The sequence below is a fragment of the Pleurodeles waltl genome, chromosome 7 (genome assembly GCF_031143425.1).
Source record: "Pleurodeles waltl isolate 20211129_DDA chromosome 7, aPleWal1.hap1.20221129, whole genome shotgun sequence".
NCBI lineage: Eukaryota > Metazoa > Chordata > Amphibia > Caudata > Salamandridae > Pleurodeles > Pleurodeles waltl.
Window position 1 is genome coordinate 160,608,863 of NC_090446.1, and position 23,964 is coordinate 160,632,826.

A 23,964-nucleotide genomic window follows, 5' to 3' on the forward strand; every position below is an offset into this window, starting at 1 on the left:
CCTTAGGAGAACCTTGGAAAGCAGGACGTAGAAAGCAAAGTCCAGTCCTTTCACTCCCAGGGCAGAAGTAGCAGCAGGCCAGCACAACAAAACAACAGGCAGAGTGGCAGGTCCACCTCAAGCATCCAGCTTTTGTCCCCGGCAGAAGGTCCCCCCCAGTCCAGAAGTGTTCTGAAGTTGTGTGGTCAGCAGTCCAATACATATACTAATTTCTGCCTTTAAAGTAGGCAAACTTCAAAGGAAAGTCTTTCTATTGCACAAGACCCTGCCTCTCCCTGTTTTGGCCCTAGACACACTCCAGGGGGGTGGAGACTGTATTGTGTAAGGAAAGGCACAGCCCTGTTCAGGTGCAAGTGTCAGCTCCTCCCTCCACTCTAGCCCAGCAAGACCCATCAGGATAATCAGGATACACCCCAGCTCCCTTTGTTTTGTGTTACTCTCTAGAGTGAATTCACAAACAGCCCAACTGTCAGTCTGGCCCAGACTTGTATTCAGAAGCCAGGCAGAGGCACAGAATGGTTAAGCAAGAAAATGCCCACTTTCTAAATGTGGCATTTTCAAACTTACAATCTAAAAACCAACTGTACCAAAATATGTGTTTTTAAATTGTGAGTTCAGAGACCTCAAACTCCACATCTCTATCTGCTCCTAAAGGGAAACTGCACTTAAAATATATTTCAAGGCATCCCCCATGTAACCCTAAGGGAGAGCTAGGCCTTGGAATGGTGAAAAACAAATTTAGCAGTATTTCACTATCAGGACATGTATAACACAGTAGTACATGTCCTCCCTTTTAAAAATCACTGCACCCTGCCCATGGGGCTGCCTTGGGCCTACCTTAGGGGTGGCGTACATGTAGTAAAAGGGAAAGTTTGGGCCTAGCAAGTGGGTACACTTGCCTGGTTAAGCTGGCAGTTCCAAACTGCCCACAGAGACACTGCAGTGGCAGGTCTGAGACATGTTTAGGGGGCTACTCATGTGGGTGGCACAATCAGTGCTGGAGGCCCACTAGTAGCATTTGATTTACAGGCCCTGGGCACCCCTGGTCCACTTTACAAGGGACTTACCAGTAAATCAAATATGCCAATCATGGATAAACCAATTACCAATCCAGTTTAGACTGGGAGCACTTGCACTTTAGCACTGGTCAGCAGTGGTAAAGTGTCCAGAGTCCTAAAGCCAACAAAGCAGGTCGGAAAAAGAAGGCAAAAAGTTTGGCGATGACCCTGCAGAACGGGCCAGGTGCAACAGGAGGAAATGGACAACATGCAGCTCCTCATTCTGGAATCTTCAAAAGCGGCACCTAGTTGAACATAGGTTCAAACTCAAGCAATAGATGTTCAGAAGGTGGAGGAAATCTCTAATTTATATGTCCAAGTTAAGGTAGCTGGGAGAAACCATTCAAAATCATTGTATCCAGAAGTTCAAAATGCCCACCTTGTCAGCCTGGCCACAGTTTCTTACCTCTGAGCAGAACCTTGGAAGATTCTTTCTCCAGAATGCAATGAAGTAGTCACTGCCTATGTGCAGACGACCCACAAACCTTACAGAAGTTTGCTCTGGCAGGAAATATTGCATAATCCCTTTGGACATCCCTGGAAATCAAAGAACAGCTAAGGAAGACGTGGGGAATGAGGGTGTCCTCTAGACAACGTTTTCTACCATCTTGCAGCCGTCATGCTCACAAAACCAATGACCATGCATAACCCTAACAACAGGCGCAGTGATAAGCTTCTTGAATGATTATGTGCATGTGCATATTTTTTTGATAACTTTTTGCAATAACTGATTAGGATTATGTTCTTAGTATTCACACGCATACAAAAATAATAACAAACAGACCCCTATCAGCCTGAAGCCTCTAGATGTTATATACAAGTGGAGACAAGGAAGCAGTTTGGTGCAGCTATGAACCTCAAAACTACAAATATGCTGCCAAGAGGGAACCTCCTGTGAGATTACGTTCTGAGGATACCAGGTTGGGCCACTGCTCTCAAGGTAGGCAAAAGGAGTGACCCCTTGGAGTACAAATATGCAGTTTGAGGGATCAATTAAGATCAGAGCCCCTTCAAACTATTCCCAAAAAAGGTAAAAAACCCAGGAAACATACAGGCTCAAAGTATACATGGTCGAACTGGCACAGCTGCACCCAGGGCCGTGAGTTGGCTGGGTTCCTACGGGTCTCAGACCCAGTAGTATTTGAAAACAGGGGTTGAAACAGGTTCCTGTTGAGCTCTAATTTCAAGTCCTTAACTTTAAGGGCATAAACAATGATGAGTTCTGAACAATGAATGTAAAAGGTGTTAAGGTAATCCATGTCAGCGATTTTCTTCCTGCTTATATTTCACATTTTAGTTAACTTACATTACCTTAGAGCAGAGGTCTTCAAACTGGGGGCGGGCCCCCCAGGGGGGCCTCAAGTGATCCCAGAGGGGGCGCCAGACTCAAGCCAAAAGAAGCATTATACAGATAACAGGCCTTTGCTTTAAGCAGAAACATGTTATTGCATTTTTAAAAAGGTAACAGTACTTAACTGCAATTTGTAAATAGGTTTAGATATATTTAACCATTGCCATCTTTATAAAATAATTGTGAAAAACTCTGAGGGAGGCCCAATGATTTTTATTTTTCAACTGGGGGTGACGCGGCATTAAAAAGTTTGGAGACCACTGCCTTAGAGTGTTATATCCACGATGTTGAGCTTCTGTATAACATATTAGGCTTGTACAGCACATGCCATGAATGGGTCATCTCCTTGTGGCACAACTGAGACCACTGGAGTTGAGGCTAAATGCAGGGGGAGCTTCAGTCAATCATCACAGGCATCCGATCCTTGGCCTCTCTGCAGAACGCACAGGCCTCAATAATGTTGAATTAAGTCTCTTAAATTCAGAGTTGAAACATTTTCACCATTCATTATTTACAGTAAAATCATTGTTGTTACTCATTTATCTTACCCAGCTAACAACTATTTGCTAGTATTAGGTGTATGGCAGTTGTTGTGTTATATCTGTCCAGTCCATCATATTTTAATGCCTTATGTCTGCGGTGTGAGCTCAAGACACAGTTTGCAGTATACAGCAAAATGATTGCTTCCCATGGACTGGCCAGCAAGAATTACAACATGTTTTTCCCATTTTAATGTCATTCAGTCCTTTTATTTTACCTTTGAGCGGATGTCACCATCCTACTTAAGATGGTACTCAGTGGCCTGTTCCTTAGTGTACATTTGGTTGCCTGTTATGGTCTACTTGCCAAGTATCCACCAGAAACAAAAAAACTCTTGCTGGCAGCTTCTACTGCCTCTAAAGTTCAGATCAGATAAAAAGAAAATACGCCCACTAACCAGGCTGTTTGCACTCTGCTGGAAGCCTGAATGGATATGCACCACATAGGTGTCTCCAACAAGTAGCTTGAGAGCTACTGGTAGCTCTCGAGCTATCCATAAGTAGCTCTCATGTGTGCCGCCAGGGCTACAAAAACTGGAAAGTGTTTATCTTACACACATGAAGTTGTTTCTAATCCGAACTCAGTGCTGTCAAACGCACATGTTGTAATTGGAAATGGTATTTTCATAACGCTTTCTAACCCTGACGAGGCGCTGAAGCGCTGTGCGGCGAGTAGCACACTACACCGGAATCCTGGCTTAACTCTCCCACATAGTTACTCTTTAGGTAGCGCACACAAGTGTTTTGTCCTCTTCTAAGTATTGTGGTCTTTTAACCACGCCCACCTCACACCCATCACTTTTACTGGTTCATGGACTTGCCTCTCAAAAATCCCTTGGTGTCATTGGTAATTGCTTTACGTTTGTCCCACCTTAGAGTCGTTTTGTAACTGTCTTGCAGACCCAGTTACATGAATAATTGCACAATTGCTGATATACTTCAGCGTAGGTGAACCTATTTTTTGTCTGTCCGCTTCGTGCTCCATGGCAGCCATGGCCCTCACAGCGTTCGCAGTGCCAACATCGCAAACTCTATTTGCGATATTGGAGCGCTGGTCACATTGTTCACTCTGTTACCTAATCAGAGTCATTTCTTTTGGCTCTCCCCTCAGCGCTCCACAGCTTTGCCCAAAACACTTATAATTGATTAATGCTTTACTAAAAAGCACAGAAATCCGCAACAGGGCTCTCCCATCACAGTGGGAGAGCCGATACTACAATATTCACTGCACTCGGGAAAATTCGCACCATAATGCTTTGCGGGCATTCTTTTTCAAAACATTTTTGTCCATAACTCAGTCTGTGGTAAGTCCTAGTACAATGGGACCACCACCAAACTTTAAGCATGACACACTCTTTCTGTTTAGGTTATCTCTTGGTCCCCACACTAGTTTAGTGGAGACCCCAAAATAATAATAATCTCCCCACCATTCAGTCCCTTTTTAAGCTCTCTTATGGTTGGAACTTTTGTTCTACTACTTGGAGTAGTTTGTGTCTATGGGCCTTAGTATGGTAGTAAGCCTGCTAGGCCTGAAAATGTGTAAGACACTATGCCCTGTAGGGGCTAAATATATGATTGCACTACATTACTTTGTGCCACTCTGTTTTCATGTGGTTATGGCTTCTAGGGGCTATCTATATGGTACATTAACATGTTTCTTACAAATTATATTTTTATTGTTGTGTCCTCTAGGGGCTGTTCTGAGCATTACAGTCAACATACTAAAATATTTACTGTATGCGGTCGTCCCATAATGCTTTGCTGGGAATTCTATGACAAAAAGGTTTTGCTCGTAACACAGCTTGTGGTGGTCCTAGGACAACTGGACTACCTTCAAAACGTTCACCACAACCCTCTCTTTCTGTCTAGATCCCCACACTAGTTTAATGGGGAACTCACAATAATACCCCTTCCCTCCATTCAGTGTCTTTTTAAATTCTCTAATGACTGGAACGTTTGTTTTACAGCTGAGAGTAGTTCATGTTTTAAGGGTCTTATTTGTAATAATATTGCAGTAGGCCTGCTAGCTCTGAAAATGTGTAATGCACAACACCATCTAGGGGCTAAATATATGCTTACCCTGCAATACTTTTAGTCATTTTCATTTCATGTGGTTATGCCCCCTAGGGGCTAACTATATGGTAACATGACCATGTTTTTTACAAATGCTTTTTTCATCGTGGGGTCCTCTAGGGGCTGTTGTGAGCTTTATAGTACAATGCCAAACATTTATTTCTGCTAAAGGTTTTTATTGGGTTTATATGATAATTGTATATGTTTTATAATCTCTCCTTATTGCAATTATGACAATGATTCAGGCCAATTTAACATCCTTATTGCACTATAACTGTTTGACCACTCTTTACATGGTTGGTGACTCTTATAGTTTATTCCTCTCGTTACTCATCCGTGGCTATCTTGTAATGGGAATTGCATTAGCCAGCCAGCAACTCTGGTGGTGGGGGGCTGAAAGGGGTATTCCGTTGAATTAGCATGGCAGATTTAAATTAAGATGCTAAATGGCAACATTTTCATTTTTGGCCACAGATAGAGGAAGAAGATAAATGGAAGTGCTTTAGTTATATGCAGAACCACTGGAATTATATGGCAGGAAAAGACAAAATTAAGAGGGAGGGTTGACCAAATTATGTGGCAAGAAAAGTCAAGTTATGAATTTACAATGCTAGTAGCTCTCACTTAAGCAAATGCAAGACCTATTGCATTGCAAATACTTGTTGTGACTCTGCATCCAGATGTGCACATGTTGAGTGAATGGTATTCAGGGCACCAAAAGTGTTTTTTTCTTTTGGTAATGCATAGCCTCTTAGTGGACTGTCTCTGAGTATAAAACAGTAGTAACATCATGCATTGGCTTAGCCAGTATTTCTTGCCTCTGGGGCCTATTACCTTTGCTTATGCCTTTTGGCGATGCTGTAGAGCATCAGCAAAAAAAAGGCTGTGCAGCATGTCAAAAAAAAAAAAATCGAAGTCTGGGTGACGCTACTGCTTCATTTTGTGGGCACGCATGCGTCACTATGCACAGTACAAAATCAAATGGACGCCAAGGTAACTTGGGTAATTATAGTAGATACAAGAAGGTCAGGCACAGGCTGTTCTGTCCTCGAAATTGCAAGTCCAGAGCCCTGGTTGGAGGTCCTTTCCTTCTTCATGCACTGCACTTCTTTCTGAACATAAGGCCTTCATCACCTTTTCCTTGAAAACCAGTTAACTGTAAAACCAAACATGGCAGTGTCCTGGGCAGTCAGATGACTACAGGCCCTCATCGGGCCCTGAATAGGCATCTCTCCACCTACTGTCAGTTTCCCTTGTTGCATCTTGTAGTAACTATGCACATGCGCCACAGATCATGCAGTAACCTATCAAGTCGCACTCATGCTGATTATTTCATGTATGCTTGAGATGGTAAATGTCCCATCAGAAGCATGGATTTGATAGGCACGCCCCTTGAGACTATCTGACACCACATTGGAAGAGTTTGCATCTACTCAGAACATACAGTGTATTAAAAAAAAAACTAGATATGTAGGGCCATGCGATTATCCAAAAAATGTTTTTTCAGAGCCTTGTAAAATGTTAGGAGCTGCTCAGCATGCCGGGGATCATCAGGGAGGGAAATCCACTTAGAAAGAACAACCTCAGAGTTAAGTTGCACACAAGGAAACTATTGAGTATTTATGTATATAATTGCCTCACTTGCAGTATAAAACATTGTCAGATTTCATGAATAGGTCACTGAAGCAGAATTTAACCAAAATAGACTATTGATATTTTAATTTTCCCTGATCAAAGGATTTTGGTCGCTCAATCATTAAAAAGAAAAGTGCAGCAGATATAGATGGTTTCATTTATACAACCAAAACCTCATGAATATTTCATGAATGTAACAGGATAAAGCCTTGTTGTTCAAAATGGATGATTTGTGGAGTAATCTTGTAAAGTTTAACTTGTGCCAGGGGTTGGTGGCTGAAGGCACCAGCACACGTTTTTAGGGATTAGGATTTATTTGTAAGCACCAGATTGTGATACAGGATTCAAGGCAAATGGAGAAAAGCAGAAAAGAGATTTTGAATGAGAATGGGAAGGGTAAGAAAAAAACGACCAAGATAATTCACAAAGAAAGGAAGTGATGAAAGAGAACATGCAAGAGTGAGATAAATAGGCAAGAAGTGGAGGGTGGATGAAAAAAGAGACATAGGTTGGAATGAAGACTGTGTAGGCGTGCTATTCAGCAACCTTAACTTTCAGGTGTGATGTGTTCCTAAGAAAAACTTTAGGCCCCTGCAGCAGAAATTGTCTGTCTATCTTTCTTTTCTGTCTGTAATTATGAATTAATCCTGCCAAGTCTATTGGTGGCTATTTTAGAGAAATATTATGTGTTGTTCCTAGGGGACATTGTCATTATGAAGAAACAAGTCTTCCTGTTCTTTGCATAAAACAGTAATTTCTGCTCTTTCCTTGACCTGCTGTTCAACAACCTATTGCTTATGAATATTAGAATTCAGGTTTTACAATGCAGGAAAAACCACTGTAGTCTTTATTAGAATTGTAAATGACAAAGTTCAATAAGGCAACTTGTTAAACAGTTGAAGACTATTCTGCCTGTTAAGACAGGGGATACATTACCCCAAACTGGTATTCTTATAGATTTCTTTCTTGGATACCATTGCCGCTAATCTGCTGCCTCTCAGTATTACAATAAACAAAATAGAAGCTATTAAATAGCACAAAAAATGAAAAGCTTTGGTGCTTGGGGCTGATTGCGTCCCCACGGTGCCTGTGATGTGGCGACCAGTCCAGAGATTTTCTCCACACCACCTGTCTCTTCTGCGAATTAAACCCTTCATGGAAAGAATGCTCCATACTCTGGTATAGGATATGTGATAGATTAAACTATGAACCCAAACCTGCTCTATTACACATACTACACACATACTACCTAGAGACCAACAGTGGCCTTGGCATGGGTCCAGGGCTTTCATCAGGAACGGAGTCCTACTTTCCCTAGAATGAGTCCTTGGCTACATACATACATCACCAGCATTCATACATACAATACCAATGAGGATATTCTGCTGGGTGGCGAAAATTAGCTTATCAATTAGTAATCATGAGGTCCTGTTACTTAAAATATCAAATTGAAATTAAAGCGAAGACATTGAGAAAATAAATATTAATAAATGTCTAAAGGGTCATGCAAACAAACAAAAACAGGAGAAGCACTTATCTCTTCCTATAGACATGCTGTGCCCACTCTTTTTTGTTTTTGTTTTGTTTTGTTAAAGATTTTTATTGGCTTGCCATACACTTATACACCATTAAGGCAGCACAGTGATAACACCAGAAGAAAGAGAAAAGTCAAAAAAGGAAAAGAGGCGAGCCACCAACTAAACCAAAACTTAGGGACTCCCACAACTTCGAACCACTGCATCTATATCCACACCTAGGCCCCTAGTTGTCTTCAATATTTCCCTGTGGGATTTCTCTTGACAAGGGACAGCTTAAGCCCATATATATAGATATATATCAGTGAACGTGCTTGTACCCACTAATAAGCAATGGTGGATTCACTTAGAGCCAATATTGCACAGCCAGAATCCTAGCAGTTAAGGTCATAAAGAATGCAATACCTTTCACTTCTTGGGAAGCTTCCCCCAAAGTTCGAAGAATGGTCAGCTGAGCCGATGGATAGATAGTACTTCGAATAACCCCGGAGATCTCATCAAAGACTACCTTCCAGTAAAATATATATGGATATATTCACAAATCGAATATTGAACTTGATGGATTCTGTGATTATGTTGAGGCCTACTTGTGTCAGCAATTCACGAGTCCATTTAGACGCTATTACAGATTTATTATCTGGCTGTTCCAAAATTAATAACTTCTAAAGTTGAATTAATCTACCTCTGCAGCTAGATCTGCACAAAAGTTCAACATATTGTAATTGTAATTGCATTTATATAGTGCTTCCTACCCGGAACGAGGCGTCAAAGTGCTTTTTGGTGAGAAAATACGCAACTCTGGAACCCAAGAGGAATTGGTGGTGGATTAGTATAGGGAAATATGAGTACAGTATTAGTGTTATTATAAGTTAATTTGAGCAGAGGATATGTGAGTTTGTTAGTTGGATTGTCTAGAGTAATGGAGGGATAAAGGAGGGAAGAATCCACAAGTGTTAATTGGGAGTTTAGAGTAATAGGATGAGGACTGGGATGAGTAAAGGAGAGATGGAGGAGGGAAGAGTCTGTGGAAAGGGTTAGGGAGATCATAGTAGCAGGAAGGGTTTTGGATGAGTCAGAGGTGGGATGAATGAGGGAGAATTTAGAAGGCTTGTTTGGGAGATCATGGTAGTAAACTGAGGTTTGGGGTGAGCTAGATGCAGTAGAGGAGGGAAGAGTTTAGGCAGGGTTATATTGGAGATGGAAGTAGTAGAATGGATGAGTCAGAGTGGGAATGAAGGATAGATTGATAGAGACATAGGGTGATGGGGAGACAGAGTAAAGCTTACAAGAGAGTAAATTTATATTATTTTTATTTATGTATTTTATTGTGTGTGTGTATATATATATATAAAATTTATTTTTTAATGTAATTTTTTTATTGATTTATTTATAATATTTTTAAGTTTAATGTAATTATTTATAATTTGAATTGTATTTATAGATTTTATTTTATTTGTCTTAATTTTCTATAGTACAGTAGTACTAGAGTAATGAATAAATAGATATATAAATACATATTACAGGAAAATATGTGCAAGGAATATCATGGGTATAGTAATATAAGAAGAGAAGAAGTATTGTATTAACAGACTTTCAAGATTTGTAATATTTAAAGTTAATTAATAAGTGTACTTTTCTAACATTCATTTATCTTTCCTCAATTTTTGAATATTGAAATGCTTATGTTAATAAAACATTTGATCATTGTGATAATAAAACGAAAGCAGGGATTCATAAGTCTCTAATATAATAATTTGTCTAGGAGCTATGCAATGACCTATGAACATGTTAAGGATAGAATAATAATATACACATATATATGTAAATGCACACCCATATATCCATATACACATGCAAACACATAGACATATATATATGTATATATATAAACAACCATGAGTAGTTATACATTTGTTAAACAGGCTTAAAGAGTATTTGTATAATTTATTATGATGAAATTGTAACAATACATATTTCTTGAAGAACTATACATATCTAGAATATACACATAATCAGATTATAAATATTTATCAACACAGCCATATGCAGTCCATTGCTGTTTGAATATGATGGTTATGAAAGAGAGAGCCAACTCTTGAGTGGTCTTCTGAAGGCAAGATAGTTATTTGTGGATCTTGTATTTGGGGGTAATGAATTCCATAGTTTGGCTGCTTGAAAGGAGAAGGATGTACCACCTATTGTCTTTTTCTTGTTTGGGGATGTTCTAAGGCGGGGTGCCAAGCTTGAGGGAAGGTTTCTTTGTTGAATGTATTTGGTTATTTTGTTTCTGATGAAAAGCGGTCCTGTTCCATGTATAGCTTTGTGGGTGATACAAAGCAGCTTGAAGGTGGATCTTCTGGCAACGGGTAACCAGTGTAGTGCTCTCAAGGCAGGGCAGATGTGGGCTTGTGCCTTTACATGTAATAGTAGACCTGCGGCTGAGTTCTGAATATATGGTAAACATATATTATATTATATAATATGGAAACTTTTGATCTGTACATATTTTTTAAAAGTTTGTTTGGAACCTCAACTTGAGTACTAGATCTGAGAAGGGTAGTACCTAGGATCCCCCAAACAACTGACCAACCGATTGTAGGCCTGACCTAGCCCAGTGTACTGAGTGCAAATCAAAAGAAAAAGAGGGAAAAACTGGGTTAAACTATAGATACATTTATCGTGTAACAGGGCCAATTGAGAATGTATCCCATGAGGCTTTGCCTAATCTGATAAAGCACCAGAAGGGTCTTGAAGCTTGTACACTCGAAATATGATGGATCGCGTTACTGCCCTGCATGCCAGATTCAAAATATAAGGACTGTAGATACCATGGCAAATGAAAGATCATCACTTGAAACATATGCTCAGAAAAGGAAGTCCAGAAATAATACTTGAGATACGGGAGTGAATACCCTCCTTTATCTTTCAAAAGTTGTAATATCCAAATTGCAAGACAAGGGCATTTATGTTGCCAGGTGGGCTGGGCCCAGGACCTTTCTACCAAAGATAAAAAGCAGTTGTTAAATTTAGAGGAATGACGCTTACTACGTATAAAAAGTTAGAAAGGATCACCATTTTGATAAAATTGTAGCCTCCAACAAGTCCTAAAGGTAACCCATTCCAGTGCTCCAAAACCTGCCTTAATTTCTCTACATCAGGTTCATAATTAGATGGCATGATGTCCTTAACCAATTGAGCGAGCCAAACTCCCAAATATTGTGCAGATTCTACATATTGCTTGTCGCCCTCTGGACTAGCTAAGTTAGAAACAATTTGTGTTTTAGACACATTAAGTTTATAATCGGACAAAGCCCCAAATATAAGAGCTTCATTCTCGATTGCCACCATGGATGCAGACGGATCGGATGTGAATACTGCCAAATGATCTGCCTATGCTGCAATACTATACATTGAGGAATTCATTCTTAGTGGGGCCAGATGCCCTGAAGTCCTTAAATCTTGCAAATATGGATCAAGATAAATCGCAAATAATAGTGGGTTTCGGAGGGTACCCCAAGCGTGTTCTTCTTTTGATCTCCACCATTTCAGAAGTGGAACCACAACAAACCACCTCCGTTGACAGACTGGATTAGAGAACCTGAATTCTAGCCAACATCTGGCATTCCAGCAAGTGTCACCCATAGAAAAGGCCAGGATACCTGATTGAACACCTTTTATGCTGTGCTAACTCTGTGTACACTGTGAGTGTATGTGAACACACTGCAACCAAAGTTAATGCAGTGGGTTCTCACTGCAGAACACTCCCATCAGTGAACACTCGTATGTGTGTAAAAATCATGTCATTCAGCCAGCACATTTCCTTAATCTCACTATGGGATCTTCAAACAGTATGGAGGAGATAACGTGGGAAGCCTTGTATTCACACACTGTAGAAAGGTTTGATTAACGCCTCCGCTCTGGGCAGAGTAAAATAGGTAGTTAAACACTTGTATCAAGTCTTGTACTTCGTCAAAGGTTTCTCCCTGTTTGCCAGCTTACCTTGTTTTCCTCCCGACGATCACGGGAGTTGGTTTGCAGCAGCTATTGTAAAGTACTCAGATGCCTGCCAAATGCGGCGCCTGTGTGATGTCACTGTGAACCCAGCGACGGGGGCTGGAAATTGTGGTCATTGGTAGTCGTGCTGTATGTTCTGTGTGACAAGGTCCACTGTGAATGCCGATACCCAGTTTAGAATTGTACACACTGAAAGAGTCCCAATCACGTCCCAATCTATCCTTTTCCAGAGTGCTCGGGGGAGCAGCCATGTAGTGTATGGTGATGTAGCCAAGCGTCTGGCATGGGCACCTGGGGATTGAAGTCATTGGTAATAACGTGGTCATTCGCACCACGTTTGGGACTATTTCAGGAATATAACCAACCTTGTGTAATTTGTATGCCAAACATGTTCGTAGTAAATTAAAGCTCATTCTTCTTTACTATTTTTGACACAAACCCAGAATTGTTTAGGTACTTAAACAATAGTCTGGAAAGGTAAATAGATAGCTCCTGGCCTCTGAATCGTGCTTCTCATCCCAGGGCCCTGTGGGATAGTGCTAACAGAGGCGAAAGACCTCATAAGACCATGTAAGAGATATAAAAGGGCTTCATTAATAAAAGGGTGTTTGTGCTAAAATGTACAGCTAGCATCAATCCATCACCTGAAGGGCAAGATTATTCTGCTGAGCATTCCTATTTGGCCACCTGTAGCCAAGGTATTTAATCTTTTAAACTGTGTGTGTTTCTCTTCAGATGGTAAACCCAGCGTTTCTCCCTATCAATGAGTATCTGAGCCATGTTAATGTATGGTCTTGGCTTTAGGTTTTCTAATATTACCCACAACATATCTCGATCAGAGCGGTTTTACTCCAAGAAAGGATTTGTCACGCATATGGAGCTCTTCATACACCTGCTATTACTTAGGTGTTCACTAATCCCAATACATATCTTGTGTGACGTCAACCCTATATATCTTGGTGAACAAGGGCATGTTGCAGTTAGCACGATGTTTGATAATCAATGGGTGATCCGTCCCTATGTTTACCTCCTTGAATACTGTTGTTAAGGACAGGCAGCGCACTTTCCACATGGAAAGTGGCCGGGAACTGATGGTAGGCTCCACAGAGTGTTAGGGCCCTTTGGTGTCAATTCCTGGGACCTCTTATAAGTATGTATCAGTCTATCCCTTAGGCTGGTCGCTCCCTTAATTGAAAACATTGGAGGAGCAATCGTTTCCAGCTCTTTTAAGAATGTTCCAGTTCTTGAAAATTATGTTTTTCACTGTATTAGTTTTGGTAGTAGATGTCACACACGTACGCCTACCAGTCTGTTCCTTAGGATAAGTCTATTATAGTGCCTTCCTGTTATAACTGCATGCATGTTTCCTGGCCAGTTTTATGTTTGTCTTAGAGTACGAGCTGTAGGTTTGTCAGTTAGTGTATCCACTGGTTGCGTTTATACGCAAAAATTGTCCTAATGGAATACTTTTCTAAGTGCTCTGGGATGGTGGGTGTCTCATCTAAGTAAGCTATTTCTATATGTTGCTTTATCATAGACGTTTGTCAAAAAAAAAAATCTTGAATTTGTATATCTAGGCCATAAAAACTAATAGTCTCCTTGGCGATGGTATGTGTGAATCTCAAGGAGGAGGTCGCTGCTATTGATCCATCTGGCAAAGTCCAGGGCTGACTCTATATCACCACCCAGATTGTAAACACATTCTCTATGTACCTTTGCCAAACAAATATGTTGGACCTCTAAGGGTTATCAGAGGTTTAAATGTCACATTCAAATTGATGTACATATAGACATGGCAGGCTGGGGGCGAAAGTACTGCCCATCAAAGTCCCTTGTATTTGGTGAAATAGTGTTCGGTGGTACTCAAAGACATTTTCTGTAAGAGCTATCCTGGTACACTTGAAAACAAAAAAAGTGGGAGTAAGTCATTTTCAGTGTTGCTCAGGAAAGTTTTAATTACCAATAATGTTTGCTTTTGGGGAGTCATGTATGTTTTTATAAATATCCCAGGGTCATGTATCTTGCCATCAGGGGGATAGGTATGCCCTCAAGTGAAGAGGTATTATCCTATAAGGAGGAAACTGAGGAAATTCACTTAGCCTCACATTGGACACGTTTGAGTCTGGTAAATATTGGCCTAGTCATTGCAAAAAGCGATATATACAGGAACTGGCGAAACAAAGAGCCACCGGACCTGGGTGGTTGGGCATTGGGCATGGACCATGGAATGGCCTTAGAGATCACCATTTATAAATCTTAAAGGCTGTCTGCAGAAGCACTTCAAAAATGGGGCGAGTTGGATGCACTTCAGCAGAATCGGGGTGGTTATGGAGAAGGAGCAGACAGTGCAGTACTGAATGCGAACTTGACTGCTTTCCTGCATTAAAGTGAACAAGGAAGGTGTACGGACAGGATTGAAGTGGTGAGCATTGTTGCACCAGACAATGTTATATTCCCTCAGACTTTGATTGTGTCAATAATGTAAAGCAAATGGAAAATACACTTATGAAATGGCAATGGGAGAAATGGAAAACAGGGCGTCATGGTCTTGCTTTGGATTTTTTTTAATTGTTTACTATCACTGCTGAAACCATTAGGTATCCTGTTGATGAAAGCTGAAGCCCACTTGAGTGCCTTGCATGAACTGTTTAGTTGTGGGAATATCAACTGAAGTATTTAGTAAATATTTGGAATTTCATTTACAAAACGTATGTTTAATTTGCCCTCGTTATGGATTTTCATAATATGGTGTTTTTAACAGTGAAGATCTCTTACTCTGTCTTTCTCCTCATAGAAAGATAAATTCTGTGTATATGAAGAATATTGCAGCAACCACGAAAAGGCGCTCAGGCTCTTGATGGAACTGAACAAAATCCCGGAGGTCAGAGCATTCCTATTGGTAAGTGATGTCAATATGGCTGTTTCCCAACTTTTCTCCGGTTTGGGGTATTGTTTTACATTGCATATTGCTTGGACAGGGTGCTTGTTAATCTTATTCCATTTTCTTACAATTAAAGAGCGGTGTAGTGTGCTCTACGAATACTCTTGAGTGGGTGTACCATTTTGAGTTTGGGAAGAGGGAGCACCTGGGCTGCATATGTTTTTTTTTTTTTTAAAGTTAGACTCAACCACTTGAGCCACAATCTCCTAGTCATACTTGGGCACGCGCAGGCTAAGAACAATGGAGAATGTGCACTGCTGTGGTCTATGAAATATGGTGTTGGGCCATGGGGATGGAAGATTTATACAATTATTCCTAATCCAGGTGCCCGCCAGAGCCGGTCTTTCAGCATCCTGCAGCGCTTTTCCTTGAACCCTGATATAGTTGTCCTCACAGAAGACTAAGCACCATTAAATATCAGAGGGAGTAGATCTAGTTACATCACCCCCCCCCCCCCCCCACACTCCTTCCGACACTCTCACCCCCTCGAGCTCTTCCTTCATCGGTAGACCTGTGGGGTCGCAGGTAAACACAGTGTGGGTACGGAGAGGTGTTGTCATCTCGTGCTTACTAAGACTACTCTTAGGGTTGTTCCTTTTAACTCGTTCTGTTACCGCTAATAAAACACCACTGACCTTTGTTGGTCTGAAGATTTATTCTAGGTATTCCAAAAGATTTCTAGAGGAGGCCTTACTCAGACCACCTCTCATATTTGAGAGCACTCTGATACCTAAGAATGCTTCTCTGACCTTGCCTCCTGCTTTTCTTCGCCTCAATCCCAACTCTTAATATGGAATAATGTTGTCTTGTTTTTGCCAGCTTAACTTTTACATGCGAGGTCTCAGCAGTGTGCAGGCAACTTTAAATTGGCCAGGTTAGGTGTTTTCTAAGTGACCTGAATTTTGACACTGATATTAGCAATATTTCTCCAGTGAAAGAGAATTCTTGGTGGAAACATCCGGGAATATGCAAAAAGTTTTGTTAATGCCATTTTGTGCTTCTTGAGGCAGAGAACCCTCTTTTTGCCTGGAATATTAACCACGTGAAACTCCTATACTGTGTGAGAAATTCAATGACGGCTTTGAAGGGGGGGGGGGGGAGCGGGACAGAAATATTCAGAAACCTACAACGTTGCAGGTTTTTTTCACTATCAGTAGCTCCCCTTTGAACCATGAGTTCTGATTGAGTTTCGCTGCACTGAGTGGGATCAGAGAGACTAGTGTCAACATCGTTCCACCAGTACAATTGAAAAGAATAACATGTAGTGTTTCTGAAATGACTGACTGACGTACTGACTCCACTTGTATAACGCTAGCTACTCCAATGGGTCTCTTGGCACTGAGTGTTGTAAAATAGTTGGTGTTCCTTAAAGTAGGTGGACAGGGCTTAAATATGCAGACTGGCTCATCATCTTTCAAGAATCGTGGTGCTTTAGGATGAATGAGGAGAGCCTGTGATTCAAAAGGAGCTAGAAGAATGATTGGATCGACCCTCAAAAGAAGAGTAGGGGCAGAGATCTCCATAGTCTTGCCACAGATGAACTCTAGGTCGGAGGTGTGGCCACATTTTTACAGGGAAACAACAGTCTGTGTCAATCGCAGGGCCTGTGGTTGATGGAATGAAGCCTTTTTTTTTAGGTCTGGTGTTAGCCAGAACTTTGTATTTTACTGAAATTAGATGTATAATATACCTTACTAATAAGGGCTGTCCGTAGCCCTCTTAATCCATTTATCTGTTCTTGGGATATTTGTGTTTTTCTTCCGCCCACTGCGGCATACAGCATGGGGCCGTGGGACAACCAGCTACGGCCATTGACTAACTTTATAGTGAGTGACTACATTCTACTCTTTCACAGGGAGCACATTCACACTCAAAGAAGTTGCCTTTAGAGCTGAAATCTACTATAGTAATGTGTGCTTTTGAGACCTAAAATGTGTTTGCTTTTAGACAGTTTTTTTGTTTTCTTTAGGACTGATGAGGACCGGGCAACTTCCTTTGAAATAAACATGACCAAGATAAGCAAGCATTGGCAAAGCCAATAAGTTACTTCTGTGCGAGAGCTATTAGCTTAGCAAGTGTCTTTTAGCCACATTGTAGAGCATCACAGCTGCTGTGCAGCATTGGTAAGAGGTAGAAAAGTTATTAAAAAGAAAAACCTGGTATGACCACTTGCCATATCATAAGGTTTTGTTTTGTTATGGCCAAGGCCGGACTTGCCATACTGCGCATCGGGCGTTTCCCTGGGAGGCTGGAAGGGTGGGGAGGGGACTCTTTTGTTAATGGAGGGGGCTGCTTTTGTAGCAGTGCAGCCGTTGTGATTAATGTTCCTGCTGGAGAGAGATTGTTTTTGACAGACGAAAAGTAGGGACAAGAAGCAATACGGACAAGGGAGGTGGGAGGGAAGGAAGCAATCCAGACAGCGGGGTGGACGGGAAGAACCAATAAGGACAACAAGGGTTCATAAAGAGAAGAAGCAACATGGACAAGGGGTTTGGAGGGAAAAGAGCAACATGGAAAACTGGGTGTTGGGAAGGGTAGAAGCAGCATGGACAACAGGGGTGAAAGGACAGAGAGGCAACATAGACAATAAGAGAGGAAGGTGCAATATAGGAAGCAGCACCACAAGGGAAGAAGAAAGAAGCAACATGGGATGTAAGAAAAGAAATAGTAACCTCAACCACAGTGCAAGCAGCGGAAGGATATTAATGATGAAGCAATCAGCACTTGGCCCATGCTTCCCACAAAAACAATGATGGTCACCACTGGGTAGTTATAGTTAAGTTATCATTCCCATAGGAAATGCATTTTTTGAGGTTGCTAATAACTTTGGCACCATTTGACGAATCTCCATGAAACTTTCTAAAAAGTGCTCTTTTTGTCTAGTTTGTGCATGAAAGGTTTCAGGATGATCTGTCAAGTGGGGCCCAAAGAAAAATAGTGGTCCACAATGCAAAATCCCGAAGCATTTTCCATAGACTTCTTTGAAAAGAGGTAGCTCTTTTAAAAAACTGCTGAACAGAATTACTCAATTGTCAGGAACCTAGATCCTGATCCACAGATTGTGCTATTTGTGATGTGGTGCAAATCCGGCCAGTAGTCTTTTGAAAAATTAAGCATCAAAAATATTTGTATATTTGGATGGTTGGATTCGAAGGGGCTCGCAAGAGTTTCTCAAAACCAATTAAAAAAAATAGAGTGCTCTGATTGGCCCAGCAAGCTTTTTTTTCCCCCTTAGGCCATCTCACTACTGGAGGAGTCAGGGTCCTGTCGGCACGAGTGGTCTGATTGGCTGCCAGCAATATATGAAAAATGTTTCTGGCAGCCATTAAAGGACTTGGGGACTTAGTCCTCTGTCCTGAAGTTATTAAAAGGAGAAGCAGTCTAAGCTGGGATACCCTGCCCCCATAAACCCCTTGGGGAGCACCCTGAGGAACCCCCCTCCCCCGGGGCCATAAGTCTTTTGGGAAAAATTTGGTGATACCACGGGACTCATGCAGGATCGTGAAAAAAACTAACAAAATAGTGACCCAGGGCTACATTCTTCAAATGAGAGGAGGAGGATGTGTGACTCCCTTCTCTAGGCCATTTTTCACCCTGGGGACTCCATTCCCCTGGGCCCTCCTCCCCAGGCTGTTTTCAGCCCCGGAAAACCAATTCCCTGAGACCCACAGTATTTAATAGCCCAGGGGACCCCATCTTCCTAGGTGGGCTTGCTTGCTGTGTCCGTGGGAGCCCCACCGCCCAGGGGACAGCAGCTTTCCTGCCTGCACCGGCAGGAAAAACTGTATTTGCTTCCACGTGGCAGTTGCATTTTTGAAACTCCCGCCAAATGGGAGCAAACACAAAGCCTGCTCTCAGCAGTAGCTACTCTCTGCAGGCAGGAGCAATGCCAGCTCCTGTAGCATGCAGGCTGGGGCTGTGGGAGTCCGGGGGCTTCCACCGCAGTCCCCAATGTTGTGCATGGTTGGTGCCCTGGGTGGGCACCGGGGTACCTACCTTTAATTAATGCAAGCTCTTGGGGATGGGGTCCCAAGCCCTAATAAGACTCTGGGAGTGGGGAGACGAGTTCCCCCCTCTCTGATTGGGTCTCCCTTTTAATTACTGCTGAGTATGCAGAGGTGCCAAATCAACTATAAGCTCTGCCCCTTTGCTCCCTCCCCTTCTAGGGTAGTGGCATACAACGCTGTTCCTGCCATTTTCCAGACTGATGCAAAATGTGTTTTCTTAACAATTGCTTGTTGGAAAACGATCTGAAATCCTTGATGGAGGTGAATGCATTGACTTTCCAAGAAGCTCCACCCATTTGGTCCTGCCTCTTCTACATTACTAGTACGCAGTGGTGCTGGCTCTGGGTGGGTTGGACACCAGGCCCTGTGACCAATTCCCTTCTGTACATGGCCGGTGGCTGTGCACAGATTGGGGTTGGCTGCCTGTGGGGGATGCTGCAGGGGCTGGTAGGGGTTTGCCTTTATGTATTGGTAAGAAAATATTACCTTGCATTATAAAAACATAGTTACATTGTAGTTAGGTGAATATTTCAGTGAAAACATTAACATTTTGAACAAAAAAAAACCTTGTACATTCACCAGTTAAAGTTTGCAGAACTAACTATAGCTTGTTTCCCCACCATGTACTACTTATGACCTCACATATTACATCACTCATGACGTGTTCTGTGACATTGTTTGACATCGCTGGTGATAGCTCAAATGACATAATTGATGACATCTTTTTGCAAGCTTCTTTTGTACACATTACTCTGTAAACTAGTATGAAATTAAAGGTTTAAAAGTAAGTAAAAAATAGCTCAGAATAATATGAAGTATCATTAATGCCATCACAGATACAACTCCCTTATGTGTAGCAAGCGTTTTTTATGTAAAAGATTGACCCAATACCATACATTTACTTGGTAGTCTAGTTCACATTAACAATCAAACACAGAGGTATGGGAAACCCATATCGTATACAGTGTTCAATATGTATACAACTGTTCAGAGAAAGCAAAGTTAATTAAGATACACAATGTCTGTTCCAAAATTAATGCCCTTCTACTGACCGCTTTAATCTGTATCAAACCCCTCACTGTCACTGAACCTACATTAAGAGATAAAGTTGATATGAGTAGAAAAGTGGGTACTGTAAACAGTGTTTACTCCAAGGAGAGACTTTTAACAGAAAGTTCAACTTGTGAGGAACACAGCACATAATATTACAAGTATCTACTTAGAACAGTATACACTCCATGCAACACTTGCAAAAAAGGAACCAATTTGATTACAGTCACTGCAGTCTGAGGGTGCTAGAGATTATACTACCTGCAGCCTTCTTACTGTGGTGGAAACTTTACAGATAGCCCATCTTCTGAAGCAAAAGAAGCACATGCAGTTATGTTAGTACCTGGTGCACACTGTCATCTGTTTTATGTCATGCTGTGATTCTGTCTAGTAACTCTAGGCTGCTTACAAAATCTAGTCTGATTATGTAAACATGCGTGGAACATGCTGAACACAAGTTGTCAACTGTCACCTGCACAGAGTTATTCTTCAATGCAACATGTTCAATACCTCTACATCTCTATGATGCAATTGGAGCACATGAATGTTGTAAACACACCCATTAGCTGGACACAGGCAGCACAAAATAAGGTAGAAAGGTAATATCGTAGCTACTCGCCACAAAGTAAACTATAAAACAAACAAACTCATTGAATGATGTCACCAGTGATATCACTTGAGATGCCATCAGTGATGTCATAAATAATGTCATAGAACATATCATGAGTTATGTAGTATTGGAGGTCATAAGCAGTGCATGGAGGAGGTATAACTTATAGTTCGCTCTGCTTACTGTATTTTTGGCACCATATGACACACAAAATTGTCCAAAAAAAGTGTGCCCAAGAATCTTGTTGTGCATTGGAAGCTTTGGGGTGATCTGTTAAGCAGGGGTGAAGGGAGGGGGGAAAAGGGGTGTAAAAAAAAAAGTGCATTTACCATTTTAATTTCCTTAGGGATTTTAGGAACGACTACAACCTAAACTACTGGACAGAATTACACCATGTTTGACACAAAGGTAGCTGTTGGTCCAGAAATAGTGCTTTTTGTCATTTGGTGTAAATCTGTAGTTTTTGAAATATTAAAAGAAAAACAAATTTGTATATCTGGCGGCGTGAAAGCTTTGCAAATTCTCCTGATCTCCCTCAGAGATCTGATTGGCTGCCATCACTTCAACCAGGAAATGTTGAAGTGTTGGCAGGCAGTTTGAGACTCTGCTTCAGCCGAGTCTAAAAAAAACAAAAAAAATAAGAAACGAGTGCAGGGTACTGTTACCCTACCCTCCTATCCTTGGTTCAGTGGTCACCCACGGGCCTCTGAAAAGCTTAAGTCTGTTTTTAAATCACGGCAATAATCGTGGCGGATCTGCAAATTTCACTGTGATTTTTTTTTTTCTTTTTTTTTTCTTTTTAAAGCAAGCACAGTCCCCCACACTTTCTTTTCATTTTGCCCCCGGGGTGGGCCAGGTCCCTGAGGGAATTGCTAAAATGAAGGAGGGGGGGCACAGGAGCCCACCCCCCCCCAGGGCTTATGAAAGCACCAGGGACCACCAACCTCACCAGGGCAAAAGTTGTTAAAGACAGTGGGGCAAATGTTAAAGGAATGTAGTGTCCTGTGCAGCCCCCTGCAGCCCTGGGGACTGTCATATCCCTGGGACAATCACTATAGTACACAGAGGGACGTGTGGCCCCCTGCTCCCTGGGAACCGCTACCTCCCCAGGGCTCCAATGCATTAATGTAAGGGTGCCGTTGTGGACCTCCAGGCCTGGAGGCCACCAACTCCCCAGGTCTAAATTCAAACAATGGACTACAGCTTGAGCCGTTGCCATACACCTCTAATTACCTCACAAATTACAACACTCATGACATCTTTGATAACACCATTGATCATATCAATGTAATATTTGCAGTAAATGTTTTGTGGAAAAACCTGTGCATGGCAGGGGTGCGAGTTATAGTTACCTTAGAGCACGAGTTATAGTTACTTGAGATAACTCTAACTCTAACAGGTGAATTTATATGGTTTTGTACATTTAAAATGTGAACCTAAGTATAACATCCCTGTAACCTTTGTTCTTTTATATGTGTGTGTGTGTATATATATATATATGTATATGTACATGTACATATATATATATATATATGTATGTGTGAAGTCAAGCAGCCGAGTGCTGTACTAGAGCAAGGAGCAGGGCACAAAGATAGTGTAGAACAACAGCTGGCACGTGAGGGGTGTCCTCTTCAGCTGATGTCCACGAGGTTGTTCCTTGCTATGGCCCTGGTAGGGCACCAAATTCATACAACAGGTAATAAATATACCATCCACTGACATGTTAAATCAAGAAAAACATTATACTTGGACCTTTAAAGAGGCAGTCTCACTCTATGTGATAAGACATTATTTCCAGTCCTGGGTCTTTAACCCTCAAATCACTGCTATCCAATGTTCAATAGAAACAAATCACACTACGACTCCCAGGATGCATTAGGTCATCACACAAAACAGATGGTTGGAAATGGTGCTAGTGTTGCTATGGAATTAATTAGCCACCTTATTTATAAACCACCCATTTCCCACCTCCTTCTACCCTCACCCTCCCTGTGCTGCTGCTTCTGGCTCACTCACACTGGGTCTTGGTCTTAAATTATCATCCTATAATATATTAATAGGGCACAGTAAATTGGCATATTTCTAGAGCAATGGTCACTCACAGCACGGCCAGGCGGAAGCTCTCTAAACACAACGGACAACATAAAAACTGAAACCCAAAGATCTCTCAAAGACGTTCAGCAACCATGCAGTTGCTTCAAACCCATCCCGAAGCTCAACGATGCTGATTACCACACTGAATGGGTAGTTTAACCAGGTTTGCGCCTGGGCGTCGCCTAAACGTCCTGTGATTCTGTGCAAATCACTTACTCTGCTGTGCCTTAAAGAAGTAAACTAATGTGAACTTGTGTGATGTAATTGGTGCTCATGTAAAGTACCCTAATACGTTCCATTTGGGTCGAGTTTGCACTACTCAAAAAATGCAAAATGAAGAAAAAAAAGTAATATTACCTCAAACACATTTGCAGCAGCCCAACCGGATTTTTCTTGCCACATTGAAAAAAAAAACAGCGTGATTGCGCTGCTACAGTTCACTCGTAATGAAACCTATCGGCAAAAGTGCAATTATGTACGTAACCAGCAAAAGTGCAATTAACTATGTAACCGGGTCGATATTATGCAAAGCGCTCTACTTCTGCCAAGCGAGATCGCGCTGCAAAAATAGAGAAAAAATAGTCCACAAACCTGACGGGAAACAGCGAGCCTTGCATGTTTTCAGTACTTGGTCGCTGCGCTCGAGGAGGGCTAACCACCGGAAAAGGCATGACCTATGCGTGCCTTCCACTAATGAAAGCAAGCAGATGTTAACAGGCAAGCCCACGAACCAATGAAAGACACTGATGTGACGTGGACGGGGCTCCGAGCCCTTTTCTAACTCCTAAAGCGTCTTGCAAGCGATACGCATGCACAAGCGCATGCGACGCAGGCTCAACCCTAAAAAGTGTTGTAATAGTTAAGACTTCCAGAACTATTTGCTTTGCAGATGATTATTTAAAAGTACTCACCCCTGCAGGGATGTACGCACTGGGCTGGCTTCAGCTCTAAGTAGAAATCTGTAGAGTTGTGTCGGTTTTTAGCAATGCGGGATGCACTTCCCAGCAGTCTGTGTCCAGAGTTGGTAAGTGACCCTCTCTCAAGGATTCTGCGGAAG

At 41.8% G+C, this 23,964-nt stretch overlaps 1 protein-coding gene across 2 annotated transcripts in view; it reads left to right on the forward strand.

Annotated features, from left to right (window-relative positions):
- The window catches only part of PREX1 (phosphatidylinositol-3,4,5-trisphosphate dependent Rac exchange factor 1), a 718,002-nt gene that overhangs the window by 308,382 nt on the left and 385,656 nt on the right, over positions 1-23,964 (forward strand). For both annotated transcript variants that reach the window (XM_069243446.1, XM_069243447.1), the window contains exon 5: positions 15,000-15,104. In XM_069243446.1, the coding sequence (XP_069099547.1) occupies positions 15,000-15,104 (105 nt within the window). The remainder of the gene's footprint in view (positions 1-14,999; positions 15,105-23,964) is intronic.